The sequence below is a fragment of the Saccopteryx bilineata genome, chromosome 6 (assembly GCF_036850765.1).
Source record: "Saccopteryx bilineata isolate mSacBil1 chromosome 6, mSacBil1_pri_phased_curated, whole genome shotgun sequence".
Lineage (NCBI taxonomy): Eukaryota > Metazoa > Chordata > Mammalia > Chiroptera > Emballonuridae > Saccopteryx > Saccopteryx bilineata.
The window spans coordinates 190,742,375-190,758,149 of NC_089495.1; the positions used below are offsets into that span (position 1 = coordinate 190,742,375).

General features: G+C 47.3%; 1 protein-coding gene across 2 annotated transcripts in view; it reads left to right on the forward strand.

Annotated features, from left to right (window-relative positions):
- The window catches only part of NFATC2 (nuclear factor of activated T cells 2), a 143,224-nt gene that overhangs the window by 83,766 nt on the left and 43,683 nt on the right, over positions 1-15,775 (forward strand). For both annotated transcript variants that reach the window (XM_066235758.1, XM_066235757.1), the window contains exon 7: positions 15,640-15,695. In XM_066235758.1, the coding sequence (XP_066091855.1) occupies positions 15,640-15,695 (56 nt within the window). The remainder of the gene's footprint in view (positions 1-15,639; positions 15,696-15,775) is intronic.

The following is a 15,775-nucleotide window of genomic DNA, read 5'->3' on the forward strand; positions in this document are numbered from 1 at the left end:
CCCTTTACCCTGCTCTCCCTCTTCTCCCAATGCCAGTAGTTCAATTGTTTGAGCATTGGCCCCAGGCACTGAAGATAGCTTGGTTGGTATGAGTATTGACCTCAGGCACTAAAAATAACTTGGTACTCGAGCATCAGCCCAAGATGGGGTTGCCAGGTGAATCTCATTTAGGGTGCATGCAGGAGTCTCTCTCATCTCCCCTCCTCTCACTTAAAAAAAAACAAAACTTAAATTATTCCCCTTTTTTTGGGCATTAGGCTCCTTCCAAACTCTGTGCTATTCTAACTAACTGAGTGATGAACATCTTCTCTGTTCGTTTTGTCAGCTAGATAAGAACTCGTTCTCTTTAGCCAGTCTGCCACTCAGCTCCATTACTTTCTAGCTGTGTGACCTTGGGCAAGTTACTTATCCTCTCTGGGCAACAATTTCCTCATCCGTATAATGAGGATGAAGACAGTCCTACTTCATGGGGTGGTCATAAGATTAAGAACTCATACATGTTCAGTACTTAGAAAATGTCTGGTAAGTGCTTGATATGCTAACTAATGCTATTTGTTTTGGTTATTTCCTGTATGGTGGAGTGGATTCAAGGGGCCTTTATGTTTTTAAGTGTTCTGAAGGAGGCTTATTTATCGGGTGGTGGAACAATATAAAATATTTTTTACAGCAAGATTTTGTGAGGCTTTGGTGAGTCAGAGAGCAAGCCAGTGTGCTGAGTTAGAGGCTAACATGGGGGAAGTGCTTTGATGAGCAGGCAGAAGTCAAGAGAGGTCTTCCAATGCCAGGTAGAGACATAATCTAGGATTGGTTTGCTCATGAGTAAGGTAAATAGGGAGTCTTGATGGATTAGGGTTAAGGGTACCAAGCTTTGGGAGGCTGCATGCTGTGGTGGTTCCAGATACAGGCTCTGAGGTCAGACGCCCTTGGGTCAAATTCATGATCTACATTTAATAGTCTTGGCAGCCCCGCCCCTCTCTGAGCCAACATTTCTGCTTTTGTAAAATGGAGAGGATTTACTTCTCTTGAGAGAGAAGATTTAAATGAAATCATACAGGTTAAGCTCTTTCATAGAGCTTGGTGCATTGTAGATGCTCGTTAAATGTTAGCTTCTGTTATCATCGTGATATTGAGTCTGTGGAAGGCAAAAGATAAGATTTTAGCTCATGGAACCAAGAGACACTGGATAAGTAATAATGATAAGTAATAATAATAAACTATATGTCGGGCCTTGTCCTAAGCACTTTATATGTATTGAGTAGTCTGATTCCTCATGACAGTCCTACGAGACAGCTACTGCTCTCCCAATTTTACTAATGAGAAACGGAGCCCAGAGAGGTTAGGTAACTTAGTGAGGATCACACAGCTGGCAAATGGAAGTGTTGGATCTGACCCTAGCCAGCCCATCTCCAGAGTCTGCTCTTTTGACTGTTAGCTGTTCTACTCTGAAAAAACTGATAACCAGGTTAATTTGGCTGAAGACCTTTCAGCTGCTCTGAGCCATTGACATATAAATCATTTTGTGGTGAGACAGAGCCTTGACTTCTGCTGTAGGTCACTGGGGTCAAGAGGATGCAGTTCAAACCCTTTAGTCTAACTGAAGACTCCCGGATGAGTGTGGTTCCCGGATTGATGCCAGCAGACAAGCAGGGGTATCCGAGATGCCCCTGAGACATGGTGGGCTTCGCCGGTGGGCTGCCTGGCTCCTGGTGGTTATGACAGACAGAGAGGGCTTGCTTTACGATTGTAGCGAGCTGCTTCTGCTCTTTTGACCCCAAGAACTCACCTCCCAGCCCAGGGCCGTCTTCTGCAGGGGGAATCCCTGTTGCTCAACTTCTTTTTTCCAAAATGCATCCCCGTTCCCATCTCCATGGACAGCTTGGCCAAAGGCACTGTGGGGCGGGGTGGAGTGGAACAGCTGAAGTTTTCCAAGCAAGGGGAACCCCAGCTGGTTCTCACATTAAGGGAAGGTGACAGCCTCCTAGGCTAATCTTAGCCCCCACGTTGGGTCATCGGCACCATCAGCTCCAATGTTCTTTTTATAGCCACGGACCAAAGTGGAATTGGTGGTTTCCACTCCAGCAAGATGACAGATTGGAAAAACAGTAGGCAAGGGGCAGCACGGTGTTCCTTAAGTTAGAAAAGCTTGGTGTTTTGGAAAATGGCGTCTTATTTATAGAAGCAGTAATAATAATGATTATTATATTATTCTTATTACGATTTTAAAATTACTTTAGGACTTCTAAGAGCCTATATGACCGGGCCCTCTCCTATCGCCTCTGATGTCAGCTTTTTTGACTCTCCCCCTTGCTTCCTGGGCTGTCACCATACCTTGCTTCATTCATTCTGTCCCCCACACTTGTTTCTGTGTCGGGACCTCTGCTTTCACTCTTTCTTCTTAGAATGTTCTTCCATCATTTCTTTATGAAGCTGCTTCCTCCTGTCTCTTCAAGTGTCTGCCCCTCCGTGGCCCTCTGCTCTGATGTGGGTCATCCGTCCCCACACCCCATCAGCTCCTGTCCCGTTGTCCTGCTCTGTTTTCGTGGTGGCACGTAGCACTTGCTGAAGTGATCTTGTCTGTTTGTTCACTCATTTGTTATCTGGTCTCCCACGCTAGACTCTTCATTCCCTGAGGGCGGGGGCTTGGTGTGTTTGCTACTGTATTGTCCCTGGCACATAGTAGGTGCTCACACATATTACTGAATGAATGTGTCATCTCTTTTTATTGTTACACCAGCCCTGAGAGGTGGGCGTCATTATCTCCATTTTACAGATGAGGTAACTGAGGCTTGTAGAGGTCAAGTCCTGGGCTCCAGGTCAGCCCACAGCTGGTGACAGAGCTAGAATCCCAAGCAATGTTTATCATCAAACCCCTGAGTAATCTCTCTAATCACATCTAAGAGGACAAAGAGAAAACCAAACAGAACCACCAGGGCATTTCCTATTTATCACGCTCAGCGATGGCTGAAAAAGCCTTGATAGATCCTCTAAAATTTTAAAAATGCGTAACCGTTCAGGTCAAGTTCACGCCAGGAAGTCCGGGCTGTTCCTGACTTCAGCCGGGCCACCCGGGCCCCAGGCGGAGTCGGGGGTCCCAGCAAAACATTGCAAAACAGGAAAAAATCTAAGGACACAAAAATAAAAGTGATGTGGCCGCGGAAATGGGGTTGCCATGGCTTTGGGTGACTCCCTGCGCCTGGGTGGGATCCAATGTTTTGGAAGCTTCCTCCACATGACACAGAGTTTTGGAATTTTTCAGCTGGTAAATCTTTCTTAATTCGGGCCCCCTGCCCTGGCCAAGGAGCTCCCTGGCTCTCTGTCTTGCGGGGGTGTAGGTTGGAAGCTTGCCTGTATCGGCTTACTCAGCTTTGAAACTTAAATTGTTTGAAGAGAATTTGTGTTTTGTTTTGTTGGACGGTTTTCTTGGAACGGCCCGGTGGCAGAGGTTCCCGTCACCTGTCGAGAGGGCAAATTGATTTCTTAGCGAGGAGGCGTGGGCGGTGGAATTCCCTCTTTCCCACTGAGTCATCATATCCTAACGTGAGTCATTTTATTACTTGGAGGTTCCCAAAGGTTGTATTTTGAGCTCCATTTAATAAATAGAAATGCATTTGCTTAAAATAAATTTTTTTTTTTCTGCTAAATGAAGTATTTTTCCATGAATTTGTATCCTAGAGATACCGGAATCATCTTAGAGGAGGCGCCCCCTTCTTCCACCTGTTGGTCTCTGTGGGTTCACCCCGTGTGGCGTTTTCTGAAACAATAGACTTGGGATGGGTGTTCCTCTAGATTGGGCTTCCCTCTGGGAAAGGTCAGACCCAGGCTGGGCTGGGGCATGACGAAGGCTCTGGAGACCTTTGCCCCGGGTGACTCACGTCTACAATGTCATCACCGCCACCCCTGGGCTGGAGCCCACCACTTACAGCTGGCTGGGATGCAGAGCTCTCCTCCAAAGACAGAGGCCAGATCACCAATCTGAAGCCCCACCGGGGACACAGAAAATGGTCTCATTTTTCAGAGAGCCGACTATCTGCCCAAACTTCAGTCCCTTGCAGGTAATAAGAACAGACTTGTCAGTGAAAAGGTCCCACAGTCTATCCTGTTGGGATGCCTTTGAAAGAAGACAAAGAGAAGTGAGTCCTCTTGGTCCTGGCATTTCCACCATCGGAAATTCTTTTTGGTGCCAACAGCCCATTGTGTAATTTGCAATTATCAGGTTGGAATTCCCCCTCACCTCCCCAACCCAAGAAAACCATAATATCTTTTATTAACTGTCTCACACCCTTTTCTATTATTTTTTATATGTTTTTGGTTGTGCACTCATTTTTTTTTTTAAATTAACACTGTATATTTAAGGTGTAAGCCAGCGGATTTGGGACCTTTGGCAGACTTGGCTTGAAAGCTGGATCAGCCTCATGTTACGTGTTCTGGGGCGCCTGTCCCCATCTCTAAAATGGGTTTGCAGTCAGAGCGGTAAAAGAAGATCAGGGACCTGAACATGTCGAGCACATACATAGTCGGTACTAAAACTGTCAGCTGACTTTCCATGTGTCCCCCTGGGAGCTCAGTTTACTTAACATGTGGCAGGAAGGCAGGGCCATGTTGGTTTCGGAGAGAAGAGTCCTTCCTATCACAGGTGAGTGTCTTCCCACCTGTCACCCGAGCCATCAAGCTCCTGCCATCATGGCCAGAGTTGGAGGGAGCTGGCCCGCTCCCTGTCCCCACTTTACAGGTGAGGGAAACCCACTCACATAGTGAGGTTGCCTGACTTTCCTGGAGGTGACAGGGCTAGTCAGTAGAGGACTGGGTTTTCAGAGTGACTGGCTGTGCAAAGCAGTTGTTAGGCCATCCATAGATGACAGCTTGTCACCGAGAGGAGTCATGTCTGGGGAGGGATGGAAGATGAGCTGACGTTGGCCTCTGGGCAGCACGGCCAGGCAATGCCCTTTAGCCCTGCTCTGCTCACTCAGCCCCCGGGCTTCCTTCGTAAGTCCCTGGGTGTTTATTGAACACCTACTATGTGCAGGTGTGGTGCCAGGCACTGGAGATGTGTGACAGATGAGGTCCCTGTCCTCAGGGGGCAGACAGTCTCAAACTTGTTTATAAGTAGGTCACTTTGAGACGAGGAAGGTGCCGTGAGGACAGTGAAACCAGGTCATAGGCGCAAGAGGAGAGTCCGAGGTAAGGGGGAAAATGTAGGACATTTAGTTAAATTCAAATCTCAGACAAACAATGAATTTCTTCAGTCTGAGTATATCTTGTGCAACGGCACAAAGTTTAAAACATACTTGTAGTTTTTAAAAGAAAGTATGCATTGTTTTCTGAAATTCAAATTTAGCTGGATATCCTGTATTTTTATTTGTTAAATCTAGCAACTTTGTAGGGAATGGTCAAGGAGGGCTTCCCTGGGGAGGTGGCTTTGAACAGAGCCTTAGAGGTGGGAAAGAGAGAGCTAGAGGACTGGAGGTGTAATGTCCCAGGCAGAAGGAACCATCCAGTGCCATGGCCCGTGGTGGGGATGAGCTTGGGGCGTTTAAGGAACCGAAAGCAGGTCAAGGCAGCTGGTGCAGGGTGAGATCGCTGGGGAGAGGATTGGTCCCCACTAGGTCCGTAGGCATGGCGAGGAGCTTGGATTTTATTCCAAAAGCAATGAGTAGCTTGTTGGAGGCTTTTAAGCAGGAGCGTGACACGATCTAATTTCTATTTTAAAGATTGTTCTTGCAATCTGGATGAAGAATGGACTTGCGGAGGGTGGGGGGAGGCGACAGGGACACATGGAAGCTGGGAGATGAGTGAGCAGCCCCTGTAGTTGTCTTGGTAGGGAATGGGAGGGGCGGGGGTGAGCCCACAGAGAAAGTAGTGAGGCAGGAAGAGACAGGGGAGGTGTTGGGGACCGATAACCTCTCCAGGTCTCACTGAATACGTTTGAGCAGTTATACCACTCAGGCTGGTGAAATCCCAAGCTAAGGGGATCCTCCCGATCTCCCACCTCTCCCATCCACTCGGCCCGTCAAGCCTCTGCATCCAGGGAGCACACATTTATCTGCTAGTTAGTAGTCATAAAGCAGACTGAAGTGACTTCCACCATTTCCATTTAGCTAAATTTTAAAAGTCAGGGCTGGGACACGTTGTGCATGGTCTCCTAACCCAAACTGACGCTTTGATCACCTCCCTGTTGCCTGGAGCCCCGTGGCAGGCTCCCTGGCCCAAGTGAGGATGGTTCCGCTTTCCTTCTCCTGAAGGGCCCCTCGTTCTTTCTGTGAGTGCTGACGTGAGCCCGTGAGCCCGTGAGCCCTCTGCTTATCAGGGCTGACTGCTGAGACTCCGGACCCCACGCTAACCCTGCTGCTTCCTGACACTGCTCGGAGACGGGGCTCCAGAGCTACCTGCAGAGAGAAACCATTAAACCAGCTGAGGGGTAGGGGCCCTGTGTCCACATGCGCACCGGTTATCGAGGCATGTTCATCTGTCCTTGTAGCCGAGGGACATTGAAGGCTGTATGTTAATAGAGTTAGGAAGGCCCCTGCCCCCCCCCCCCACTTTTTAAATTTTTCTTCTTGCTAAGTCTCCTCTAGACCCAGCCTCTTTGCCCAGAGAAGTTGGCTCTTTCCTCTTCCCCTCTGAGTAAGACTTGGAAGGGCCTTTTTCATACTGGCTGCCAGTCCCTGTTAATTTAGGGTGTGGGGGAAGTTTGCCTGAACATCTGCTCAAGAGACCGAAGGCCTTTATTTCATTCCCGCCCAGAGCAGAAGTGGACTTGATCTTCTCGGGCCTCTTCTGTTCTGGGCAGGTTTTCCCAGGGACTCAGACCTGGCTGTGGGACAGGAGGTGGGTGACACAGGGCTCAGGGTTGAGTTGTTCTGGATGCGTTTAGTTCCCTGTCTTACACCTGTATTCCAGGCTCCTTCCTCATCAGTCAGTTCCCAAAAGGATTCTTGGGCTTGAGTTCCCAGTCAGGGCTCAGTGAGTTCTCTTTGTGGAGTCTTTTTGCAGGAGAGGTCAGTGGTCAGACCTTTCCTGAGCTCTGGCTGTGGGCCAGGCTCTGGGGAATCCTGAGGTCAGTTTGCTCATTTATTCTGCCAGTGTTTATTGAGCACCTATTATGTGCCAGACACATCGTGCTGAGGAAAAGGCAGAGAGCAAGACTGGTGCACGGTCCTGCTCTCCGGGGGCTTACAGCTTAGCGGGGGGGTGGGGGGGAAGATGGGAAACCAGTGGCAGAGGCAGTGATGTCAGCGAGTGGAAGGTAGGCACAGAAGATGACAGAGGAAGGGGGACACGTTAGGGGAGACCTCCCCGAGCTAGACCTAAAGGAAGGGAAGAAACTGTTCCTGGCGACATCTGGAGAGAAGCAAGCGGGGTTGTTGGAGGGGCAGAGAAGGCCAGTGTGTCTGGAGTTGAGCTGGGGGAGAGAGGCTGAGGAAGGAGGCAGGGTCCCCTTCCCGGTCAACGTGAGGAGCCCTGAGTCATGTGTCTTTTATGTTCCAGTAGGACATGGGGCCCTGCCTTCTTGTCTGGGGACCTTGAGCGCGGGAATGCATTTGTGGCTGGTATCGTAGCCCCATAGCCTGCACACGTCCTGCTGTGCAGTAGGAACTTAGTCACTGCTGGTGGCTCATGGCCGGCCTCCGTCTAAGATCATGGCCCCAGTGGGCTCCCGGGAGACAGGCAAGTCAACAGGCAGTTGCCACATTACTGTTTTCATATGAGAAATTTTTTTTGTTTAAAAAACAAACACTGAAAAGCACAAATTGAAATCGCCCACAGATCTACCATGTTTCTTGAATCACGTGGAGGACGACGTGAGGGTCTCACCTCATCCACCCAGTCCCAGCTGCAGGCGTGTGACCGTATGAGTAGCTGAGACACAGATCCCCTCAGCTTAAGCAGACATATGTAGAAGGACACAGGGTTGCATAGCGCTGCACATTCTGGTCTGCACCGCTTAGAATTACTGCTTTTTAATATAACAGGGACACGCTTCCAGGTCAGAAAATATGAGCTCCCTTATTCTACGGGCTGCCTGGTGTTTCTGTACCTAATATACCTGCTATTTCGTACCAAATATGGTTGGCCCGTGATTAACCTGCCCCCATCAGTGAATACTTCCTGTGGCCATTTTATTCACTTGCAGTGAGAGATGTAATGCAATTAAAATGAAACAAGAACCTGTGATACCCATTGGAATACTTGAGTCAGATGGCCAGGCAGTTCTTTCTCTCTAGAGTTAGACCCATGTGAAACACCGAATTCCAAACTAATAAGAGGGAAGCCAGCACTCGCTGTGGGCTGGGCAGCATTTCACTAAGCATTTTACATATAATTTCTATTGAATTCTTGCCAAACTCTTCGAAGCCACTAAATGAACTTTATTAGTTGTCTAGGAGGAGGAAACTGAGGCACAGAGAGGTTAAGCTACCGCTCAAAGTTCACACAGCTAGTAAACGGAGACAGTAGGACTCAAACCCAAACTGTGTGTGACTTCAGGCTGAGACAGCCCTGCCAGTATTTGTCGCAAGTTCCATTGCTTCTGGGAAGCAGATTCCAGAGAATGGGATTAGTGTGTTCTGTTGGTGAACCCCCAGGACTTGGGTACCAGGAGAGGCGGGGTGGGAGGCAGAGCCCAGGAAAATGGCCTTGAGGTATTTTGCAAACCACACACTTCCCTTGGAGACCAGCCTCCTTGAGTGTAAAATTGAGGACAGCCACGGCAGCTTTCACTTACTGTTAGGGACTTGTTTGTTCAGAGCTGCGTGCAGATCCCGTGCAGACCCCTCGGGGAGCGGCAGTCCGGCTGAATGCGGGAAGCGGCCCTTTCGGCTCTGACGCCTCAGGGTGCAAAGCAAGAGGGCACCTTGGCTCCCTCCCCTCGCGGTTCAGGTTTCGATTCCTCATCCCCGAGAGTTCTCTCTCTCTCTTTCTCTTTAGATAATAGAGACAAGACCCATTTGGAAAGGAAAGAAAATCAGGCACTCTGCCACCTGTCTCCATATTAGATATTGTCCCTTTGTAAATTCCCTTTAGCCCATGCCAGCAGGCAAAAGCATTTATAATCATAAGAATGTGTACTATTATTTATTTTTTTTTAATTTTTAAATTTATTAATTTTTAGAGAGCAAGAGGAAGGGAGAGAGGACAAGCTAAACATCGATTTGTTGTTCCACTTGTTCACGATTTCATTGGTTGAGTCTCGTCTGTGCCCTGACCAGGGTCGAACCCGCAACCTTGGCATGTTACGATGATGCTCTAACCAACTGAGCTACCAGGAAATAATTTATATTAATTTTTGATTAAAAATTGCTTGTGATTTTTTTTCCAATATTTTATTCCAATGCTTTGGAATATATACAAAAAGATGAAAAAGACAGTATTTCAATAATCTGTCATACTAGCAATAATAATAATGCTTGCTAATATCTGCTGAAGATTTCTTTTCTGCCAGGTGTGTATTATCTTGGAATGACCCCCATGAGGTATAGATACTTTGATTTTCCCCATATTTGGATTAAGAGGCAAGGAGAGGTAAAGTGTCTTCTCCAAGCTCACAGGGGTAATTGGGGCAGAACATGGATTTGAAGCCAGGTCTGTCTGCTCCCGAGTTGGGGTACACAGGAATAAAATGGTGAGCGCTGAGCACGCACGCCCAGGGTGACAGCAGCCAGGCTGCCGAAGGCCTTTGGGAACGCCAGAGGGAGCAGGCGTGTCTTTCAATCCCATGGTGTCTTTTCCTCCTGATGTGGGAATTCCAGGCACCCACCAGGCTGCAGGGCGCCAGGCTGCAGGGCTGTGGGGCTGCCTCACTGCAGAGGGCGTCCAGAGGAAGCCCTGCCTGGCAGGTCGTTGCCCTGGCTGCAGCCCGGAGGAGGGCTGGGAGGAGGGGAGGGTTTCTAATGGTGTAGGAACAGCCTGCTGCAGCCAGTGCGGGGGCCTCTGTGCTACCCAAGGCCCTCAGAGGAGGCTGGGCTGTGGGTGATTCAGGACGCTTCTCCAGGGCATAGGGCTCTGATTCTTTTTTTAGTTTTATTTTAATGGGGTGACATTGATAAATCAGGGTACATATGTTCAGAGAAAACATCTCCAGGTTATTTTGACATTTGATTATGTTGCATACCCCTCACCCAAAGTCAAATTGTCTTCTGTCACCTATCTGGTTTTCTTTGTGCTCCCCCCCGTAACCATCACACTCTTGTCCATGTCTCTGAGTCTCATTTTTATGTTCCATCTATGTATGGAATCATATAGTTCTTAGTTTTTTCTGATTTACTTATTTCACTCAGTATAATGTTATCAAGTTCCATCCATGTTGTTGTAAATGATCCGATGTCATCACTTCTTATGGCTGAGTAGTATTCCATAGTATATATGTACCAAAGCTTTTTAATCCACTCGTCCACTGACAGACACTTGGGCTGTTTCCAGATCTTCGCTATTGTGAACAATGCTGCCATAAACATGGGGGTGCATTTCTTCTTTTGGAACAATGCTATGGTGTTCTTAGGGTATATTCCTAAAAGTGGGATGGCTGGGTCAAAAGGCAGTTTGATTTTTAATTTTTTGAGGAATCTCCATACTGTTTTACACAGTGGCTGCACCAGTCTGCATTCCCACCAGCATTGCAGGAGGGTTCCCTTTAACCAAGGAGATTAAAGACTTGTACTCAGAAAATTATAAAACATTGATAAAAGAAATCAAGGAAGATACAAACAAGTGGAAGCATATACCGTGCTCATGGTTAGGAAGAATAAACATCATTAAAATGTCTATATTACCCAAAGCAATTTATAAATTCAATGCAATACCAATTAAAATACCAATGACATACTTCAAAGATATAGAACACATATTCCAAAAATTTATATGGAACCAAAAAAGAACACGAATAACCTCAGCAATCTTGAAAAGGAAGAATAAAGTGGGAGGTATCACACTTCCCGATATCAAGTTATACTACAAGGCCATTGTACTCAAAACAGCTTGGTACTGGCCTAAGAACAGGCATATAGATCAATGGAACAGAACAGAGAACCCAGAAATAAACCCACAGCTTTATGGGCTCTGATTCTGAAGAGAAGGAAATGTCAAGTCCTGGGAGCAAGGGACCGATTTCCCAGGGGAAAGGAATGCAAGTTGTTTCCCGTCCTGACAGAGGACCAGGGGTCCTTGGTTTGGGGGGGCGGGGGTGAGCAGCAGAGTGAGACACTGAGCGAGATAGCATGGGGTCAGGTGCCCTCAGGTCATGGGAATAACATCAGGCATGTCCCAAGTGAGGGCATCCTGCAGAAACCTGACCAGTGCTCCTCCCGAGAATGGGAGATTGCAGGAGACATGGCTGCGTGGCTGCGTCTCGAAGGCCCACGGAGCCAGGGCACACAGACGTGGGGGTTGGGGCGAGGTGCTGGGGTCAGGTACGTATCATGTGTTGTCTGAAGAGGCTACCATGGTCAAGTCCCTGTGGGGGTGCCTAGACTGGCCAGATCATCTGATTTTTTTTTCCCAAGAGCAAAAGCTGCATTTTAATGTGAAATCTCATTTTGAAATGGCAACTGCTAATTTAAAAAACCTCTAAGCCTCTCTTACAGGCCACAAAACAAGCCAGGTCTCTGGGGGTGAGGCCAGCTGTGGTAAAAATACACATAATATACTATTGATTATTTTAACCAATTGTTAAGTATATAATTCAGTGGCATTAAATACATTCACAATGTTGTAACCATCACCACTATCTATTTTCAGAACGTTTTCATTTTTCAAAACAGAAACTCTGTACTCATTAAACAATAATTCCACCCCCACACCCTCAAGTTCCTATTCTTCCTTCTGTGTCTGTGAATTTGCCCATTCATTGTGTGCACTTCGTCTAAGTGGGATCATATAGTATTTGTCCTTTTTGTGTCTGGCTTATTTCACTTAGCATAATCTTTCAAGGTCTATCCATGTTATAGCATGTGTCTGAATTTCCTTCCCTTTTAAGGCTGAATAATAATATTCCATTTTATGGATAGACCACATTTTGTTTATCCATTCATCTACCCCTGGACACTTGAGTCGTTCCCACCCAGTGGACCTCTGCTCTTTCTGAAGGAGCGTTATCCTGCCCCGGCTACCGCTTAGATTGTGACTGTGACTGATGACAGTGATTTTAATTGTGATGACAGATGGCTGAGTGCTGGGGTAGGCAATGAGGTAGACAGTCTCTGAGGATGTCGTAGACACTGGGGAAGACAGAGAGGTGGTGGGGGTACCCAGGCTACTCTGTGAGCCCTGAGGGGACAAACTTGATCTGAACAGGAGACCACAGCTGAGTCTTGAAGGATGAGCCACCTGGAATGCCTGCCCACCTCCCCGCATTAGGTTGGCAGAGGAGCGGCACGGGCGCAGGAATCAGACCACACAATGTCGGTCGAAATTAGAAGTGCTAGCTCAAAACCAGGCTGCCTGGGTTCAAAGCTGTCTTCTCCAACCATTAGCTGTGTATCCTCGGGCCAGTGCTCTTACCTCTCTGGGCCTGAGTATCCTCACCTGTCAGATGGGGTGATGAGCAGACTGTTGCTTAGGGTTGCTTTGTAGATGAAAGAAGTCCATACCTGTGAGGTGCGTTGGGTGATGCTTCCTACATAGTGAGTTCCCATAGGCAATAGCTGATACCTTTCCTGGGAGGGATGAGACTGGTGTCTGGAGAGCCTAGAGCCGAGGCGGGATCCAGGGTGTGCGGGGCCTTCAAGGCCGCTGTGGGAGCCTGGATGCGATCTGGAGGTCCAGGGGGACAGGGAAGGGTTTGAGAAGATGTGCATAGTTATGATGGATGTGACCCTAGAAAGATCCTGCCTATGTAGGCTTCGCAAGAAGCAGCTCAATGTCTTTCTGCTTAATAACCTTGATCTTTTCTCCTTGAAATCATCTCCATTATTAGATTGTGCCAGTAGTTCCTTAAGGACTGTGATAACTGTCCATTGCATGCCTTTGGACACCCTCATTCCTTCTCTGGGCCTCAGTTTCCCCATCTGATGGTGTTGGGCTGGCTACTTTCTAAGATTACTCTCAAACAGCTGTGCAGTAGATTTCTATGGTTGCTGGTGGGTAGAGTTTTACTTATATACGCCCACTGGGGGATGGAGAAAAGGGTGAAATTTAGGGAGGAGGGCTTCCTCCCATTCCTTGTGGGTCCAGAGACCACGAGAGCTCTGCTCTTGGTGACACCCTTTCCATCACACCTTTGTTCTGCATTCTCTGTGCTTCCTCTCCCGTTACTGGCGTGAGTCAAGGCAGAGAGCTGGGGTGGGAGCTTAGTGTACCCAGCTGAATACTTCCTGATCACTTTCAAGGTACTTCTCCCTTTCCTCCTAACTGAGACTTCTGAAAACAGTCCTTCCTTTGCAAAGCAAGTCGGACTCACACAGGATGATGAGCTAGACCGACGGGATTGTGGTACCAGCGGTGGCAGAACTCAGCCCAGCTATGAGAGGCTAAGGAGGAGGAGACACACAGACAACCAGACATTGTTCATTTCCTTGGTTAATTGTCTGCTTGATCTTCTGACTTCGAGCTCCCATTGCAATTAGTGAATGGGAATGCATTTTTGGACAAGGACACATGCCTAACTTGTACAACCACCTGGGAGGAGGACACTGTCCCCTGTTGGATAACCTTGACCTGTTTTTGACAAAGGAATAAGGATTTTTCTCTGACTAGTTCTGTTCATGACTTTGCACACAGGAAGTACCATTTTTGTGACTTGACTTCAAATTCCTTGATAAGCATCTATCTATCGCCTCTTGCTTCCTTCTGAGCAGTGGCTGAAGTTACCTTCTGCATTTTGCTTGGCCCCATCAGCAGCCTTTTGCTTGGCCCCATCAGCTGCTAACACTTTTGTCTGCTCGGACATGAGGTGTTTACATGAAATGTTTACCTATAATTCGGTGGGTGTTGGGAAGACGGTGATGACTGTAACTTGGTTCCTCCCACAGGGATCTTACACTCTAGTGAAAGTCAGCATTAACCACCTTTTCCTCCTCCCTTTTGACGTAAACCCGTAGCTTCCTGAGTCATTTCAGGAGTTGCACCTAGTAAATAGGACCGTAGGCCAAGACTTGCAGACTGACTTGAGACAGAGGCTCTAGCTGGGCCGTTGCTTGTTCATTGCTAAGATTAGATGGTATCTGCTTCAGTAGCGATCACAAGACTTTTTATTATTATGTTCTAATCTATACCACTGAAGTTCAGATGATGCACAGACACCGGATTTCTTCGGTTAAAACTTAAGAGCCAAGACTGTATGGGTTCAAAGCTAGCCTGTCACAGGAGGTGCTAATAGCTGTGCTCTAAGTAGGGGTGGACCTCGAGTGTACGATGCTGGGTGGAATGAGTCAGAAAGAGAAAGGCAAAAACCGTGTAACCATTTTAGAATCTTAAAACGCCAACAACAAAAGCAAACAAGCAAAACAAAACAAAAACAAACTCAAGATACAGAGAACAGATCAGTGGTTGACAGAGGAGAAGGGGTTTGGGAGGTGAAAGGAAGTGGGTGGGGCACGGGGTAAATTATATAGCAATGGAGAGAAACGGGACTTTTGGGCTGATCACTTTATAGTGTATACAGATGTCGAATTATAATGTACACCTGAAACTTATATAATTTTCTAAGGGGAAAGGGTTTTTTGAACAAACATTGAGACAAGGCACATACCCTAGCCCACCTTGGAGAATTATGCTGCATGTGAACAGGTTAAAGGCTCTGAGATGTCCTCCAGTAAAGAAAACCCACTTGACTTTGACTCGGCATTTTCCAAATGCTTATTAGCTTACAGAATTTGTTTCCTATTCTCGTAAACCCAGTTCACAATCTTCAGAGCCAGTGTTCCACAAAACACCCTGAAAACACTGGTGGAAATGATTTGTTTGAGCCAGAAGCTGCCCAGCAGCCAATGTAGGTGGTCAGCAAAAGGAATCTATTATTTGAAAACGCAGAGTTTTGTTTGGCCTGGTTTGTTGGCCCCGAACTGGGGAGCCTGTGCTGTGATCCAGAGAAGGAGAGTTTGCTACTAGGGAGAACCTCTCATCGACTGCTGCAGTGAGCTGGCTGAGATCCGGGCTGCTTGTCGACTGAAGGGCGGAGGGTGGGCGCCTACGTTTCCATCCTCTCCAGTGACTCATAAGCCAGGACGTCTTAGGACAGACTCTGTGAGCCACCTGTGTTCTCAGACAACCAAGAAGGCATGTCTGAGACAGCCAGTGATCGGTGATGGGCGTTTTGGAAATATTCTTTGGTTAAACAAAGCATGTGTTAAAATAGAATGTATAACAATCCTACTATTATTTTTAAAGAATGGAAGATATGTTGGCATTCAGATGTGGAGGTACAAGATAACGGTGATGGAATAAATGGGCTGTTTTTTTCCTGATTTTCTGTTATTGCTGAGTTTTCTGTTGTCACCATGCATTTCCTTTGCAAAAAGAAATATAAATATATGAAAATAAAAACTGTGCATCTGCGTCTACATACATGCGTGACGCAAGCACACATGTATGCCTTACTGAGATGACAGAATACAAAAACCAAGATAAATAGAAGTCGGTGAGTTTTTGTCTTCAGTCTTTGGTATCTAATAGTTCCTTCACAGTCTGTCATTTTTTTGATTCTTCCAGATGGGCAGCAGATTTGGGAGATGGAGGCCACGGTGGATAAAGACAAGAGCCAGCCTGTAAGCACCCAGACAAGATGACTGAATGCCCTGTCATGTTCCCTGCCCGCCTCCCTCGAGCTCTCTTTCCTTCTTTTTTC